Genomic DNA, 16,590 nt, shown 5'->3' on the forward strand with positions numbered 1-16,590 from the left:
AAACCTAAACAATTACTTATTTCAAAATCAATGCTTCGAATCAGAAGTTCGTTTCTTCAGCTATTTAAGTTGTTTGACAGGTCGAAAGACGGTTAAAAATGGAGGTTTAATTTTTATTAGAGTATTGTTGTCACAGATAGTAAAAGTGCTCAACCCGGAGCCCGGCAACTGGAGTGTCACGGTGGGCAGCGAGGAGCAGCACTCGGTGCGGGTGCTGGGCCGCTCCGAGCTGCGCTTCCAGCACGGCTTCTCCGTGCAGCCGCCCCAAGCCATGCCGGAGACCAGCTACCGACCTTTGAAAGGTAGGTTAACGCATTTTGAGGATCACTGTGATTTTGAAAATATGTACGAAATTCGTAAAAAAACAGCCATCTTATATCTATATTGTGTGTGCCATTAAAAACTTGAAAGAGCAGTACATGCCGTCCCTTGGGGCTTAACACAAGAATTAGAATTCGATCTTGGTGAAGTTAAAACAGTGATACAACAACAGTGCAACATTAAATCGTTCTCTACCAAACCATCTTTACTTAATATTATAAATGCGAGAGTGTCTGTCTGTTTGTGTACTAGCTTTTCATGTCCCAAAAGCTTAACTGATTTTGATGAAATTTACATCATGGGAACGGACATGGTTACTTTTATCCCGTAATATTGATGAGTTCCCACGGGATTCTCAAAGAGTAAAGACCCATCCGTTTAATCGTTTTATATGGATACATAGTTAGCTAGCGTCCCAGAAATTTAAATAGGCTTTTTGTCCCGCAAAAGAAAGAGCTCCCACAGGATATTTAAAAGACTTATTTAAAAGTGAATAATGAAATAATTAATAATTTGTACCTACATGATGACTATGTTTTTTTGCATTATATAAATTCAATAAATTTTGCACGCCATGCTTGGCAGAATATGCGATTCTATCTAATATTTAAGACCAATGTATATTTTACCATATTCTAGCAAATAAACTTCTTATTCTTATTCTTAAATCCTCGCGGACATCATCCAGTATGATCTATATGAAAATCGATCTTCTTCTACAGGCACATACAACCATATGTTGATATCACTGAACGGATTCGATGCACCCATACATATGGAGCAAGCGCAGCTGCTGAGTATGGACGGCAAGCCTTTGTTCGAAGTGCCGCTGAAGGTGCTGGACAAGCAGAGGCAGACATACCGCGCTGACGCGTTCATACCGCCCGATGACTTCTTCAATATCGCTGTGAGTATTCGCTAGATACTATAAATAGTGAAACCAGAACGCTAGCAAGAACTTCGCCTTATTATTATACTACCCTAACACAATCCAATGCCAATAACCTTTTCTTGTAATTTGAGTGGTTCAGTATTATTCTAACCCGCATTGCATGGCGTGCAAAACTTGTGTTAATGCCCCACCTGCGACGCAGCATTGACTTCGATTGACCTATTTACGGGATGTTTGTTGACCTCTAGCGTCAGCCAGATGTTTTATTTGCAACTATAACTTTTATAAAATACAGGATTTAAAAAAATATATTTTTTTGGTTTGTTTTACATATCTTATTAGTAATCATCTGTCTTCGTTTTTGCTAGCTTTCTGGTTACACCCTGTATTATTATAACTGGCCTTTGGATACCTTTTTTTCTTGTTCTTGGAAATTTTTGTCTTTGCATGCAAGAATTAAATAGAAAACTAAAATTATTCTAGATTATCGGTCGCGATGAAAATGGACAAGAAATCCGGAGAATCGGTCCCACTGCAGTGCAGGCTAAACCTCCAGGTACATGATGTAATTACTTTATTTTCATTTCATTTATTTATCTTTTTTTTTAATGGGATTGTGATTGTAGTCAAGCGCGTGCTTATAATTAATATAAGAAATTGGGATACACTAATTTTCTAGTAACTAACCAGAGGCTGTAAATTTGATAAATAAACAATGACAACTTTTCAGACAAGTTTTTTTATGGCTATATCTATGAAGTAATCATAACATTTTGTGTCTCTTTCAGATGCACCTTATTTGGTTGTGAGTGACAAGGTAATAATTTTATTATTATTCACATTGTAATTGTATATCTATCCACCCATCGATCCATCCATACTTTATAAAGGCATAAGTGTGTCTGTCTGTGTGTCTGCTTTTCACAGCTCATCAGTAACCGATTTTAGTGAAAGATACAGAGATAAATTGCGTCTTGGGGACAGACATAGACTACTTCTTGTTCCGGAAAATCAGAGAATTGCCGTAGTTTAGGCGCTACGGTGGAACACACACAAATAAAACTTACAAACATATATACATAGATTGGTAGAATCATAACCCTTACTTTTGGCTTTGCCGTAGTCAGGTGTAGGATATACGGAGCAGGTGTGTGTGTGTACAGATAGCGGCGCGCGCACACTCGCGGGTGGTGCTGTGGTGCCACGTGGACAGCCTGGTGCCCGTGTCCGCCGCGTGGGCGCGCGCCGGCGCGCCGCTGCAGGCGAGGACGCAGGCCGTGTGAGTCTAACACGATATACTAGGTGTAACGATCGTAGCAATAGGGAGATCTCCCACCGAGGGGTGTTGTGCTCGGTAGCGCCAGCTGGCCCGAAGGTCGTATCTTGAAACTTCTATATAGGCATAGTGGAGATTTCTAAACGCTCCGTTAGTGTGATTCAGATTTGCTTGTTGTATTTGGGCTTCAGCTGTAATGTACTCGTGCTGCCATCGACTGGCTTAGGTTCGTATTGTAGGCAGTTGATCGATGTCTTGGTATGAGCGAGAGCGCCCTCTTCTTGCAACTATGCCAACCGCCATAAGGTCTCAGTGCTGATGATTATAACAGACCACCAAAACTAAACCACGAGAAAAATTTTGCAATCCTGTATTTTTTTAAAGTTAATTTTTTAAAGTACAGTATTTGCAAATGAAACAGACGACTAGAGGTAGAGGAGGATCGTTACGCAAAGAGACCTCTCGGAGTCGATGCCGCGTCGTAGGCGGAGCATTGCTCCGAGTTTTGCACGATATACGTTATGGGTTTGAATAATGCTAAATCACTGACACTACACGATAAGGCAAATGGTTATTGGCATTGGATTGTGTTTAGGTAGTTATAATAATGACCATAAGTTTTTACTAGCTTTCTGGTGAAAGCTAGTAAAAACTTATTTAACTTAAAATGAGTGTGTCACTCATTTTGAATCCCTTATCATCGCCCCATAAATCTGTAGGCAGAGCACATCGATCGAATACGTCATAGAGGAAATGGAGGAGGGTTCCGTGGGCGCGTACCAGTGCGTGGCCAGCAACGCGGCCGGCGCGACGGAAGCCACCACTGAGCTGGATATGATTGGTAAACCCATTTATTAATTTTTAACCCCTGACCCAAAAAGAGGGGTGTTATAAGTTTGACGTTGTGTATCTGTGTATCTGCCTGTGGCATCGTAGCTCCTAATCTCATGAACCGATTTTAATTTAGTTTTTTATTTGTTTGAAAGGTGGCTTGATCGAGAGGGTTCTTAGCTATAATCCAAGAAAATCGTTTCAGCCGTTTGAAAGTTATCAGCTCTTTTCTAGTTACTGTAACCTTCACTTGTCGGGGGTGTTATAAATTTTTAATTTACACTTGTCAAATTTTGTATTCGTAATCTAACAAACTTTGCTAAAACATTTTTGTCTGCATCCGTACGTAGTCGAAATTGCACGAACACATACGAAGCGATTTGCCTCCTCGTTTCTAATTGGATCCGCTAGGATATGGAACGCCCTTCCCACAGCAGCTTTCTCCTCCAATTTGAATATGGGCACCTTCAAGTCAAAGTGAATGCGCATCTTCTAAGCAAGCGTACTCCATCTTAGGCTGCGTCATCAGTCATCACTTTCCAGTAGGTCTATAAATAAATAAAATACCTAATAAACTTTTGCACTAAACTGGTAACTAACCTAAAAAATACTAGTTACAATAATACAATGCCAGTATACTTAATCTTTAGTAAAATTCTGGGTGACAATTCTGTGTTTGAACTCCTCAGTGGATCCGCCGCGGGTGGCCGTGTCGCCGAAGAACGCAACGTTGACAGAGGACGATACCCTCACCCTGACTTGCACCGTGTTCAGCGAGGCTCTGCTCAAACGTACTCAGATCTTGTTCAACGGGACCGTCAATAATAATTACAGTAAGATACCTTTAAAAAAAAAATATTAGCCATGCTAATCATGACTAATACTCCCCTTTACCCTCCAATTAAGCGTGAAGCTTGTGCCAGGAGTGGGTACGACAATAATGCAACAGGTGAGGTTTGAACTGCCGACCATTCGGATTAAGTCCGCTCCTCAACCGCTGAGCTATCGAGGCTCTAATTACACCTGATATTACAATTTTCAATACATTTTCTTTTCCCGTAAAATTGCACAAGTCAGGATTCGTCGTGAAAGTACTCGATTCCGGAACACCTGCACCAATCATTATTACAATCGCAATCGTTGTGATTAACTGAATTTATGGTATTCTTGTTGCAACAATGCATTGTAGCCAATAGTGAGTGAGTATCGGCCAACCAGAAATGATTGCGATTGTGACTTTGTAGCTGTCATTTTGCCATAATCGAGCTCCTGACTCGACCAACTGACGACCTACTTAGCTTTTCATTAATGACTAAAGCTTGATAGTAACTGTAACGTAACTATAACCGCCTGTTATATAACTGGACCCAAGTTTTATTTTTAACCCCCGACCCAAAAAAGGGGTGTTATATGTTTGACGTGTGTATCTGTGTATCTGTCTGTGGTATCGTAGCTCCTAAATTAATGAAGCGATTTTAATTTAGTTTTTTTCGTTTGAAAGGTGGCTTGATCGAAAGTGTTCTTAGCTTTAATCCAAGAAAATCGGTTCAGCCGTTTGAAAGTTATCAGCACTTTCCTAGTTGCTGTACTGTTCACTTGTCGGGGTCTTTATAAATTTTTAATTTATACTTGTCTTTCTAGCGACGAACATTGATTTGGAGCCATCCATAGACGGATACTATACGTATAGCCAGACTATTCAGAACGCGAGCCTCAGAGACGCTGGAGTATACACGTGCGTCGCTTCCAATCGAGGTTAGAGTTTGTATGTATGGTTAATTGCAAAACAATCATCCTATTAATATTATAAATGTGAAAGTCCCGCAGGATTTCGAAAAATGTAAATCCACGCTGACGAAGTCGCGGGCATCAGCTAGTATACCTATACAGAAGTCGATTAAAAATTGATAACTACCATATAAACGCCCTCCCCTTGCTTGGTAAAACTTACGTACCTATTAGTAACTTACGTACAATGTACATAATTCGATAACGTACGTAACAGGCAATAAAATTAGGCGGCCAAAAATGCATATCATAATATGTGCCACCTCGAAAGAGTCCATTTTGGAGGTTTAGTTTTATTCTGAGTGGAATACCTACCCGGCTGAGTTTGTTGTAGGCTCTTCTCAGTCCTGGGCGCGTTTGGAACCTTCGTAGCTTTAGTTTTAAGTTTACATAAATAGCTATCACCGCTATCACATCATCTTACGAATCTAACAATTCTGACCATCAAAAGGAGTACAATATAGTACGGATCGAAGCAATGTGACTCCTTCGTCGTACCGCCGCCCAGCTCACTTGGTCACCCACCGAGAAATTACACCAGCGGTGGCAGAGACCACGACATTCTTGTCTTTTATGAGAGAGGCAAATAAGGAATAAGAGTTTGCGCGATACAAAGACAAGTTTTTACTAAATTTAAAGTCGCAGCGCTGCACAAGCTGAATTGACTCACTATTAATTTGACATGACACAGTTTATTCCGGCGCTTCTTTATTTGAGGCCTTTTAACTTTAATGCTCAAGTATTAGAGGCGCCGGGCCATCCCCTAACCTTACCTAACCCGTAGGTATAACTGGTAATGTAAGGTAAGGAAATCCTTACTAATATTATAAATGCGAAAGTGTGTCTGTCTGTCTGTCTGTCTGTCTGCTACGCTTTCACGGCTCAACCACTGAACCGATTTTAATGAAAATTTGTACAGACTTAGGATACATTCCGGGGAAGGACATAGGCTACTTTTTATCCCGGAAAAACAAAGAGTTCCCGCGGGATTTCTAAATAGTCATCCGCTTGATCGATTTGTATGAAGTTTGCTACCGAGGTAGCTTGCGTCCCTGTTATTGACATAGGCAACTTTTTATCCCGGAAAATCAAACAGTTCCCACGGGATCTTTAAAAACCTAAATCCACGCGGACGAAGTCGCGGGCATCCTCTAGTTCTGTATAAAGTAAAGTGTGTATAACTGAGCGACCATGTTGGTCCAATTGCTAGACTTACAGCGACTGATATTTACCTCATACTGTAATTTATATACATATATATGAAAGGACTCCTAAACACAGGTTTATGGTGTTGTTGCATTTGATCTGTCCCTGGGATTATTATCGAAAAATATATGTTTCAGGTGGCACAACAAACCGATCCTCCTACATTCAGGTACAATTGAAACCTACCGCCCAAATCGTGGGCGAACATACAATAACCGAACATATACATGCAGACGTACAACTCACTTGCAACGTCCACAACGCTGCGACGGTACAATGGCTGGACGTCAATTATAATATAGTTAAGGAGTACGAAGTAAATGGGAGTTATTCCGCTGTGGTAGACATTAACAATGTCACAGAAGATGGGGTTTGGACTTGTGTTGCTGTAAAGGACGCTCTTACAGGCAAGTTTGAAAATTAGGTAAATGGTTTTTAACTGGGGTGGCAGAAGCTTGGATGAAATCAAATTCAAGTCAAAGATTTAAAATATAGCTTCAAATCTTTGATCGTTCTGTATTGATAACGAAACGCAGAAACCTGAACTAATCATAACTCTGAGCATAGATGTCGTATTGGGTGTCAAATCAAATTCAGCTTTATTTACTTTGACGTAAGGTTGAAATCGGTAAAGTTTATTTCTTAGTAAACAAATGCTTTTAGGTGTTAAGATCGAAATTCGTATGCGTCACTTACCCAATTAACCAACCCAATTTTTTTTTTAATTTTATCTTTTCTTTTAAATGTTTCAAATGAATTAAAATGTTTTAAACCGTTGTTCTAGCTGACGATAGTGTGAATTTGACAGTAGTGATAAAACCTCGAGTAACAATTGAGGGTTCGAGGAACATAACTATTGTAAACGGGACAACACAAGAGATAACCTGCACGGTGGTCGGGAAGCCGGCTCCTGTAGTTGTCAACTGGCGCTCGGAGTCGGGACGGTCTTTGCCTTCTACTGTAAGTGATACTGCTATTCTCTTTGCTACTGAGTGCAAGTTAATTGAACTGTTGTGCTTCTCACAAGGATTGAAGCTTTAATCGCCATACGATTTATTCAACTCTAGTTATTTATGTAAAGCGATTTTGCATCGATTGGATGTGAAAAACCGAAGATGGGGCAGCTACGTTGGCGTTACATAAATGTTTTGTATAGATATTCCATCTCACGACACTTGATCAGCCATGCACTATATATTCCTTTCAATACAGAATTTGTCCACTTTGTTATAAGAATTTGGCCACTTCATTATTGCGTAAGATATTTGCAAATTGTCTCCGCAAACAAAACTAAGAACAACTGATCAACCTAAAACTTTGCACAAGTTGTTTATAATGTTCTCATTTGAGCAAGTCTTGTGTTTCTGGATATAGATGTAAAATTTGTTGAGGCTATCATCATATGAGTTTACATGATATTGTATAAAACTTAAACTTTAAAAGCTTTAACAAAACTGACCTGATGATATAGAGGAAATGTAAGCTTCTATATTTTTTTTCAGTTAACGAATCCAGAAGCAAACATGTATAAAAGTGTAATAACTTTGGATAGTACTAAGGGGTCTGTAAACGGCACGTATTCCTGTACTGGGCTAAATTCTGAAGGCGAAGAGAAAGACAACATCACTGTTAGAGTGAGAACAAAAATGACTCTACTTCAAGGGTTTTCAGGTTCGATTTCTTTCTGTGTCAAATGGAAATTCAGTTGAAAACTTCTAAGTCCACACTCCATCATTCGAATCGGACCATTAAGATTTTTTCAATTAATTTAGATCCTCAATAATTGAACAGACAAGGAGTGGAATGAAGTCGAAAGGTGAAAGGTTCAAACGTTGGTGTGTTATAAATAGTGAATCTGCAAAAGAAGTAGAACACCTATTCAAAAAAATATGGTATTTTTTTGGTCCAAGTCAAAGACTCCCTTGTAGAATAAACTAAAATTGACAAGTATTTATTTAGAAGGTCTCTTATTACATTTTCCTTTACAGATACATCAGTTGAATTATATTCGCAAACCGATTTTCACTGTTTGTTCGATGCTGATCCTGTTCCCAACATTACCTGGTACCATAACGGCACTGCGTTGAATACAGATAACATCAATATATCGGATGACAATACTATAATTAACATACAGAAAATCGATTTTGATGATTTGGGTCTGTACGTATGTGAAGCAGACAATGGCTACGAGAAGATGACTGTCAATGGAACCTTGAGTGTTTATGAATTAGGTAAGACTTTTGAAAGATTTGGTTTTTTATTCTAAACTTATAAAGGAACTGTAAGGAAGATAACTGGAAAGGTTACCAATTAGCAATTTGCCGAACTAAACAAATTTGTATGGTAAAACACTGAAAATTAATTTTCATATGTACATTAACTTTCAGAAGGCCCTGTTATATCTAAGGAAATTGGTAAAATTTCAACGCTGGAGGGAAAATCGACAATAATGACATGTAGGTGAGATTTTATATTTTTAATTTGCATCAATTCCTTAACTAGTAATTAACACCTATTTACTGTGTGGATATTGCCTATGTTTTCAAAAATATAAAAAAAAACCTTTTTATTATTTTCAGAGTTCTAAAAGGCAATCCAGAACCAAATATTCAATGGGAGTTTAAGCCAAAAATATCTAACAATTTTACAACATTGCCACAAAATGTTGAGATTAATGAACAAAATGGTATTAGGATTAATAAAATATCCAAACAAAATGCCGGTGTATATAAATGTATTGCCGAGAATATTATTGGAAGCGATTTGTATGAAGTAGAATTGATTGTACAATGTAAGTAGATAATTGATTCAATTATTAAAATATGTCAATGGTAGGGAAATTCAGTTAGATTATCTGATTAATTAAAGAAATTAATTAACAAAATGCCTAAAATTACTAAATTTAGAAGGATTGCTATTTTTGGATGATCCAACTTAAGTCACATAAAACAAAACTAAACTGCGCAAACTAAGTACCAAATACTATGCAAGTTAGTAAATACTATACACCATGGGGTGTATATTACCCTAACCAAAGGTAACTTCACTCACAAACACTTTGAAAATATTACTCAGTTTTGAGTGAAGTTAGCAGGAGCTATCGAGGTTATCCACAAAGCAGCTAAATAACACAAGTACTAGTAGTAAATTGATTAAAATAAAGATACTATTTTAGATCCACCAGAATTCAATGTCTCACGAGAGACTCATTCAGAACTGGAAGGTCCTAAAGAAGTACAAGTTGGAGAAACGGTAAAGTTGCAATGCAATGTGAGCGCGGTGCCGCCGCCGATCGTCACGTGGACCAAGGACGGCTCGCCTGTCGTTTGCTGTACTCGTGTGTACGTGTTGAGGTTACACTTTAGCTATTTTAGAGATTTTTTTTATTGAAATCCTGACCCCTATATTGGGAAAAACTGTATCGGGACAACACATATTACATGGTGTAAGTACTTTTCTTTGTGTGCAATAAAGATTTAAACAAAGAAGTAACAAACATGCATACTCTTTCATGTTTCTGTTAGATTAAATCATACATTGACGATAAAATCTGTTTTGTACGGTTAATGTATTGACATTATCCGTAAATTATATACCATATTCTAGCAAAATAAACATTTGTTATTGTTATTCGTATCTAGAAAGAAGCTATTCTTAAGATATTTGCTAATTTTAGGTACTTATCTCATGTTTATAAAGGCAAATGTAACGTTGTCTTTACATTTACTAACAGTATATAAGTTTAAACATTTTGGTCCTATTAGTCTACCTTTAGCGACACTTGTAATAAAATATCCCACCCATGATATTGTATTGTTGCTTATTTATTTATGTCGAGCTTTGTTGGTATTGTTTACAGATATTTAGGTGAAAACTACAGTCTGGTTATAGCAAATGTTACGAAGTTTGAATCCGGTATTTACGCTTGCAACGCGAGTAGTGCTTTGGGATTCATTTTGAAGAATTTTACTATTAATGTGTATAGTAAGTTCGTACTTTCATTAATTCCATTAATCGTAAATTAATAGATGTAGACTTATGCGACCGACATAGCTCAAAGGATTAGCAAGCTGAAGTGGCAATGGGCAGGTCATGTCTGTCGCAGAACCGACGGCCGATGGGGTAAGCGCAGTGTGAGACGACCTCCTGCCCGCTGGACCGATGACCTGAAGAAGGTGGCGGGGAGCGGGTGGATGAGGAAGGCGGAGGGCCGTATGTGGTGGCGCGCTCTTGGAAAGGCCTATGTCCAGCAGTGGACGCATACAGGCTGATGGATGGATGGATGGAGACTTATGTCGTATATACTATAAATGCTAAAGTTGGTTTGTCGCTCAGTTGCGCCGCAACGGAGCAACGGACGGATCGATGTGATTTTTTGCATGGATATATAGTTTAAGACCTAAAAAGTGACATAGAGTACTTTTCATCCCGGAAAATCAAAGGTTCCCACGGGATTTTTAAGAATCTTAATCCACGCAAAACTGTTACTCGTATCAATGTGACGTTTCAACGACAGAGACAACGCTCTACGAAGCCGTTACCTCTTTCTAAATTTCGATGTGCAATATTGTGCAATTTCCACCAGGTACGGTGGGCATTATGGCATCAAATAATATTCAACACTCCCGTTTTTCTTCTTATTCTTTGAGGCTATGCAGGTTCTTGAGTAGCCTGTATCACTTTGATCGGCTCTGACCCATTGTGTTAGTCTTCACTTCACAATTCCTTGTCAAAGCCTGTGGCCGCCAAATACAGCAGGACTTTTTTGACTGGAATTATTGAAGTAGCATTCTCAGGGTATACGATGTGTTTCTTTGGTGGATGCTACGTTTATGCATTCATTAGAGCGGAGTAATAGTTTGCTATTCCGTTTCAATAATTCTAATTATTTGAAACAGAGGCTCCAGAAATAGTGAAGCGTGGGAAGCCTGAGACGGCAGTGGTGCAGGGGCAGCTGGTGGAGCTGGCGTGCGGCGCGCGCGGCGAGCCGGCGCCCGCGCAGCGCTGGCTGCACGACGGACAGCCCGTACTGGAGCCCAGGAAATACGTGGACGAGTATGGCCTGAGGTACTCCACTTCTCGCTCCCTTTCATCATCATCATTATCAACTGCTGGTCTCTTGTATGGACATCACGGTCCTGCGCCGCCGCCGTCATCCAGCGGCTCCCTGCTGTCATCTATCCACCTTGTCTTTTTTTATGTATTCTAGTCCCCCTGTCTTCTAATTCAATATTTGATTTTGGGTCAACGTTTTACACCAAATACCAAAACTTCAGATTTGTAACACATTTCGTCTCCGAGTTAGAGACCGGTGACATGTTCCGGACAAACAGACAGACAGTAGAGTGACATTAATAGGGATCCGTTTTTACCCTTTGGTATAAACCTGAGTTCTGGCCGATAAAATTGACATTTGTGATGCATTTTTACTAAAAAACAATTGGCTAGGAATGGGATGATAGGCTAACAATCAAAAAAAGAAAGTATTCTTCAAAATTTACACCAATATAATGTTTGTCGTTGTTTCAGGTTCGCGGCAAACTTGTCAGATTCCGGAGTGTACACCTGCCTGGCCACCAACCATTATGGGAACGCGTCTGTCAACTACACCGTCTTCGTTTGGGGTAAGTCTCTCAAACTGCATTTTCCGGTGCGAAGTTCAAAAGAAAGAGCAGAAGTGAGAACAGGGTTCTGTCGTGAAGCTGTTTTATTATGGAATGGCTCTAATATTTAAGAAAACCAGTCAAATTTGAAAGATTTTTTACTTAGTAACACCACATAAAAGGGAACGGCATGTCACTTCAGAAAATGGCGGCGTTAGTTCCGATTTTGGCCACGCGCCAAAAGATTCTTGTTGTCCTCGTATCACTGGTGCCACAACATTTCATTTTAAAAGCTTTATATTCTTCCTGCAGCTACTATTTCTACGAGAGGAGGTGATACTCCAGCAATGGTATATAAACTGACATGATTCTGTTGTTTTTCAGCGTCACCGTACTTGGAACCGCCGCTGGAAGTATTGGAGGAAGTAGAATCAGGCGCGAACCTTAGTATCGAATGTAACGCGGTCGGGTTCCCTGAACCCACCATCACGTGGAAGTTCCGAGGTCACATCCTGAATCATAATACCACTGATTTGAGGTAAGCAGTCGCTTTTTCAAAAAATTGTCCTTCTCCATACTTTTTGGTGGAGGAATTATGAATGAATGAATATACTTGTGCACCACAAAATTAATACAGAAAAACCACATACAAAGCAAAACAAAATTTATGTATTGGCAAAATATAGAAATAATCATCATCATGATCAATCCATCGCCGGCTAATTACTGAGCACGGGGCTCCTTTCACAATATGACGGGTCTGGTCATAATCCACCACGCTGGCTGTGTGCGGAGGCAGACTTCACACACCGCCGAGAACATTATGGACAACTCTCAGACGTACAGGTCTCCTCACGATGTTTTCCTTCACCGCTAAAGCGAGTGATATTCAATTGCTTGAAACACACATACCTAACTAAACAAATGACACATGAGTGCCGCAAGTTCACGGTATAAGCTTTAAACCAACTTGTTCAGGGGCTGCTCAGGCTGAAATATGATACAAATAAAACTATAGTTCATACTAAAATAGCCGAAAATTTTTCAACATGAATGGTAGTAAAGTTTGTGCGCCTTTTTCAGTTTGAACGAGTACGGTCATCTAAGGATTACAAACGCTAGCGCCCAAAACGAAGGTCCGTACCACTGTGTCGCTGAGAATACAGCGGGCTCCGCCAACAAGACGTACTATGTGAGTGTGAAGGGTGAGTGCTCTGTAACTTGACGATAAGTTATTTCATTGGTCTTCTAACTATTCTGCTGTTTATTCAAATCATTCATAGTTTTTAGTCAAATAACTTCAAAAGCAACATTTTTTTTCTTCCTTTTTAGAACTGTTTTATCATTATAATAATTTTTTTTTAATTTGTCCACATGCTACACCTACTTATATAATATATTAAACGATAAATCGTAGAATAGAATACTAACTTTCATTGACCTAAAGTGTTTTCGCATAGTCATTGAATCTACAAATTTTACAAATTTTTACTGAAGTCCTAGTTTTACCAATACTTACTCCAAAGACTTTTCCACTTGTTAGTGAAATAGCGTTTTAGTTTTTGACATTTTTAAAGGAAACACATATTTTTAGAATCGCCAAGAATCTTCGAAGACAATCATACGGGACCCTACGTCGTCGCGTCGAACTTGGATACTGCCCTGGTCATTCCGTGTAAAGCTGCGGGTAATCCTAAACCTCACATCGCTTGGATTAAAGACGGATTTTATCTGAATACAGGTAAACTTACTGATCCATATTCAATATTATTAAGGATGTTTCTGTTTGTCTATTACCTTTTGAGGGCTCAACTCTGGAACCGATTTTGACAAATATCACTGAGATGTATTCTTTTCTTTAGATCTTCATTAAGAAAGGATTTTCACAAATTGCCTCTGAGTGCAATTTGGGTAGATTAACTAAAATAAATGTGAGTGTGTCTGTTTTTTGTGTTACATTTTCTGAGCCCAACCATTGAACCAATCTTAACAAACATCACAGAATGTAACCTAGATTTACAAATTGTTGTAAACTAACTAGGTACGTCTGTGAGCTGTTGACATTTAGTATAGAGAATTGAAGTTCTGTATTACGAAATTTCGACGTCAAGAAGATACATTCGTATTGAAGGTAATAAACTAATTTAGTGGCCGTTCGGCTGATGGCCCTCTATTCAATTTCTTTCCTCCCTTCTTCCTCAACAGTCATCACCGCTTGTAACTATGGTCCTCTTGGTATAACTCGATGCTCTCCCAAATTCTTCTAGACCCCATAATTCGTTGTAGACAGCCGCTACGGCGTAGGCTCGGACGGCGCGCTGACGATCAAAGAGCTCACGGAGGATCAGAGCGGAGTGTACACCTGCGTCGCCGCCAACAGCGCCGGGAACGCCACCCGGGACATGCCTGTCAGAGTGTACGGTGAGTTTGCAGGTTGATTGCAGAAAACCTGCATCATCATTATTACATTCGCAATCCGGTGTGTTTTTTATCAAAGTATGCGAGCTTCTATGATATACTGGCATGTGACGTCACAATGATTTGACGTGTTTTATTAACTAAATCGATAATTTAAAATGGTTATTACTTAGTATACTTAAACTAAAGAAGGATTTAACGTAGCAAGGAAGAAGGATTAAACGTATTTTGGAAGACCCTCTACTCGTATTTAATAATTCCTAAGTAAGAGTACGGAACTCTCGGTGCGCGAGGCTGACATGCACTTGACCGGAGTAGTGTTGAATTGGGGATTCTGTATCAAAATTGGTGGGGATTTTGGATCACTCTCGCTACGCTCGCTCGCTTCGCTCGCCGTGATCCAAAATCGCCACCAATTTTGATACAGAATTCCCCAATTCTAAACTACTGTCCTCAACAACACATTAAATAAATGGAGTGTAGCTAAATCCAAGCAAAAATTAATCAACTATCCGTATTTTGAACAAACTATTCACATGGTTTAAGAACGAAATATTCATTCTATTTGCACGAGCAAATATGTTGATAAAACTAGATAGGTACTAAGAAACCTTGAATTTTAAAATTACTCTTCAAATGTAATATTTTTACAACATGAAAAACAACTATTTGGCTATAACAAACTACACCAAATATTGTGTTTTCAATACGAGTATAATCAGTAAATTAAATAAAAGAAGCAGGTATATGGAAATTAAACAAGCATATTTAATCATCTAAAACTTTATTATTCATACACCACTTTTTTAAACAAGTTACATTTTTCAGCGCACAGATGGTCGGATGATAAACACAACTATATATGTCAGAATGTGAATTATACAACTCATACAATGTTAATAAACGAGGACATCCTTTATCTTCTAAATTATGTACGTTAGGATTACTTAATATATCTTTTAACCATAACTGCTTTTCAAGGCCTTTACAATAAATATCATTATTTTTTAAAATATCTATTAGATGGTATTTATAGGTCTCGTAAGGCACGATTCCCTCGCTCCATAATATTTTTCTATTCTTTTCAATCCATTTAACTTGTTTCTTTTCTGTGTCTGTTAGCCATTCATAGGGATATGGTGGTTTTATTAACAAAACTTGAACTCGATCACTATACACTATAGCAATCTCTTTAGGCAGAAAGTAATTTTGATCATTTTTAAAACCTTGAACGTCCACAATAATTTTCATGATAGTTTTCGAACAATGTTACTCAGCGGCCTATACTCCACAAGACGATCGTTTATGATTAAACAGTAAGCGCTGGTATTGCTTGGAATTTCCTGAGACGTTTCTATTTCCAGACGAACATCAACTGGACCAGTTTTTAAATTTTCATTTTGTCTGGAACAATCTATGACAAATAAAGGCGCTATTTCTTTAAATGTATGAAGATCAAGCAGTGGATCAATAGGAAGGTTGTAAAACGACTGACGAAACTTGGTGTACATGTCGTATAATATACTGTATTTATTTTCCTCAAACTTGAGATTTAAAGCATCATACGGATAATAGTGGGAATTCAGGAATAATGTGACATTGGTTAATGTACAATGATCGAATATTGTGCTGTCTCTGTTTTTAACATTTTTTCTATTAGTTTGCAAACCAAATATAACATATCGAGGTTTTTCTAATTGAGAAGCAGTCTTTAACGCCCATGAATGTTTGGTAGTTTTTGGCAATAATGGATATTCATACAAATCCCAATTTCTAAATGCTATTTGTACGGGATTATCTTTTTCTAATTTCCTTAAAAGTATTAATCTTTGCTGATCTGATACTTTAATATGTGGTACTCGCCATTGGATTCTCTGTATATCAATGTCTACAATATCATCGCTACCCATGACAACACTATTTATGTTAGTACTACCTCTGTTAAGTATGAGTTCATGTTTACAGTTTATTATTATTTTATTGTAGTCTTCAGCAAAACCTAAAATCTTATTTAAGGGTATCAAAGCATTAAAATTTCCATTTTGATTTTTAAATCCGTCTATATTCCAACCCCAAGCAGCAGCCGCTTTACTGTCACCGCTATTCATTGAAATGAAAGATTTTATGGTTGTAGTTATTCCAGCATTTCTAATACGATCGATTTCAACACCATTCATTTCGTATCGGATATCTTGAAAAAGAAATGCAATTGCATTATTACTGAAGTCAACACTTTTCTTTTGAACTTTGCC

General features: G+C 38.4%; 1 protein-coding gene across 1 annotated transcript in view; it reads left to right on the forward strand.

Annotated features, from left to right (window-relative positions):
- Positions 1–16,590, forward strand: part of LOC123876481 (hemicentin-1-like) — a 74,318-nt gene that overhangs the window by 4,154 nt on the left and 53,574 nt on the right. Inside the window, exons 6-27 of the mRNA XM_045922770.1 lie at positions 137–302; positions 1,044–1,228; positions 1,697–1,769; positions 2,002–2,030; positions 2,377–2,492; positions 3,209–3,330; positions 4,010–4,153; positions 4,962–5,075; positions 6,452–6,721; positions 7,099–7,274; positions 7,817–7,985; positions 8,303–8,548; positions 8,705–8,777; positions 8,897–9,108; positions 9,493–9,658; positions 10,177–10,301; positions 11,216–11,384; positions 11,847–11,941; positions 12,305–12,458; positions 13,004–13,125; positions 13,515–13,661; positions 14,207–14,341. Coding sequence (XP_045778726.1) covers positions 137–302; positions 1,044–1,228; positions 1,697–1,769; positions 2,002–2,030; positions 2,377–2,492; positions 3,209–3,330; positions 4,010–4,153; positions 4,962–5,075; positions 6,452–6,721; positions 7,099–7,274; positions 7,817–7,985; positions 8,303–8,548; positions 8,705–8,777; positions 8,897–9,108; positions 9,493–9,658; positions 10,177–10,301; positions 11,216–11,384; positions 11,847–11,941; positions 12,305–12,458; positions 13,004–13,125; positions 13,515–13,661; positions 14,207–14,341 — 3,208 coding nt within the window. The remainder of the gene's footprint in view (positions 1–136; positions 303–1,043; positions 1,229–1,696; positions 1,770–2,001; positions 2,031–2,376; positions 2,493–3,208; positions 3,331–4,009; positions 4,154–4,961; positions 5,076–6,451; positions 6,722–7,098; positions 7,275–7,816; positions 7,986–8,302; positions 8,549–8,704; positions 8,778–8,896; positions 9,109–9,492; positions 9,659–10,176; positions 10,302–11,215; positions 11,385–11,846; positions 11,942–12,304; positions 12,459–13,003; positions 13,126–13,514; positions 13,662–14,206; positions 14,342–16,590) is intronic.

The sequence above is a fragment of the Maniola jurtina genome, chromosome 21, assembly GCF_905333055.1.
Source record: "Maniola jurtina chromosome 21, ilManJurt1.1, whole genome shotgun sequence".
Classification (NCBI taxonomy): domain Eukaryota; kingdom Metazoa; phylum Arthropoda; class Insecta; order Lepidoptera; family Nymphalidae; genus Maniola; species Maniola jurtina.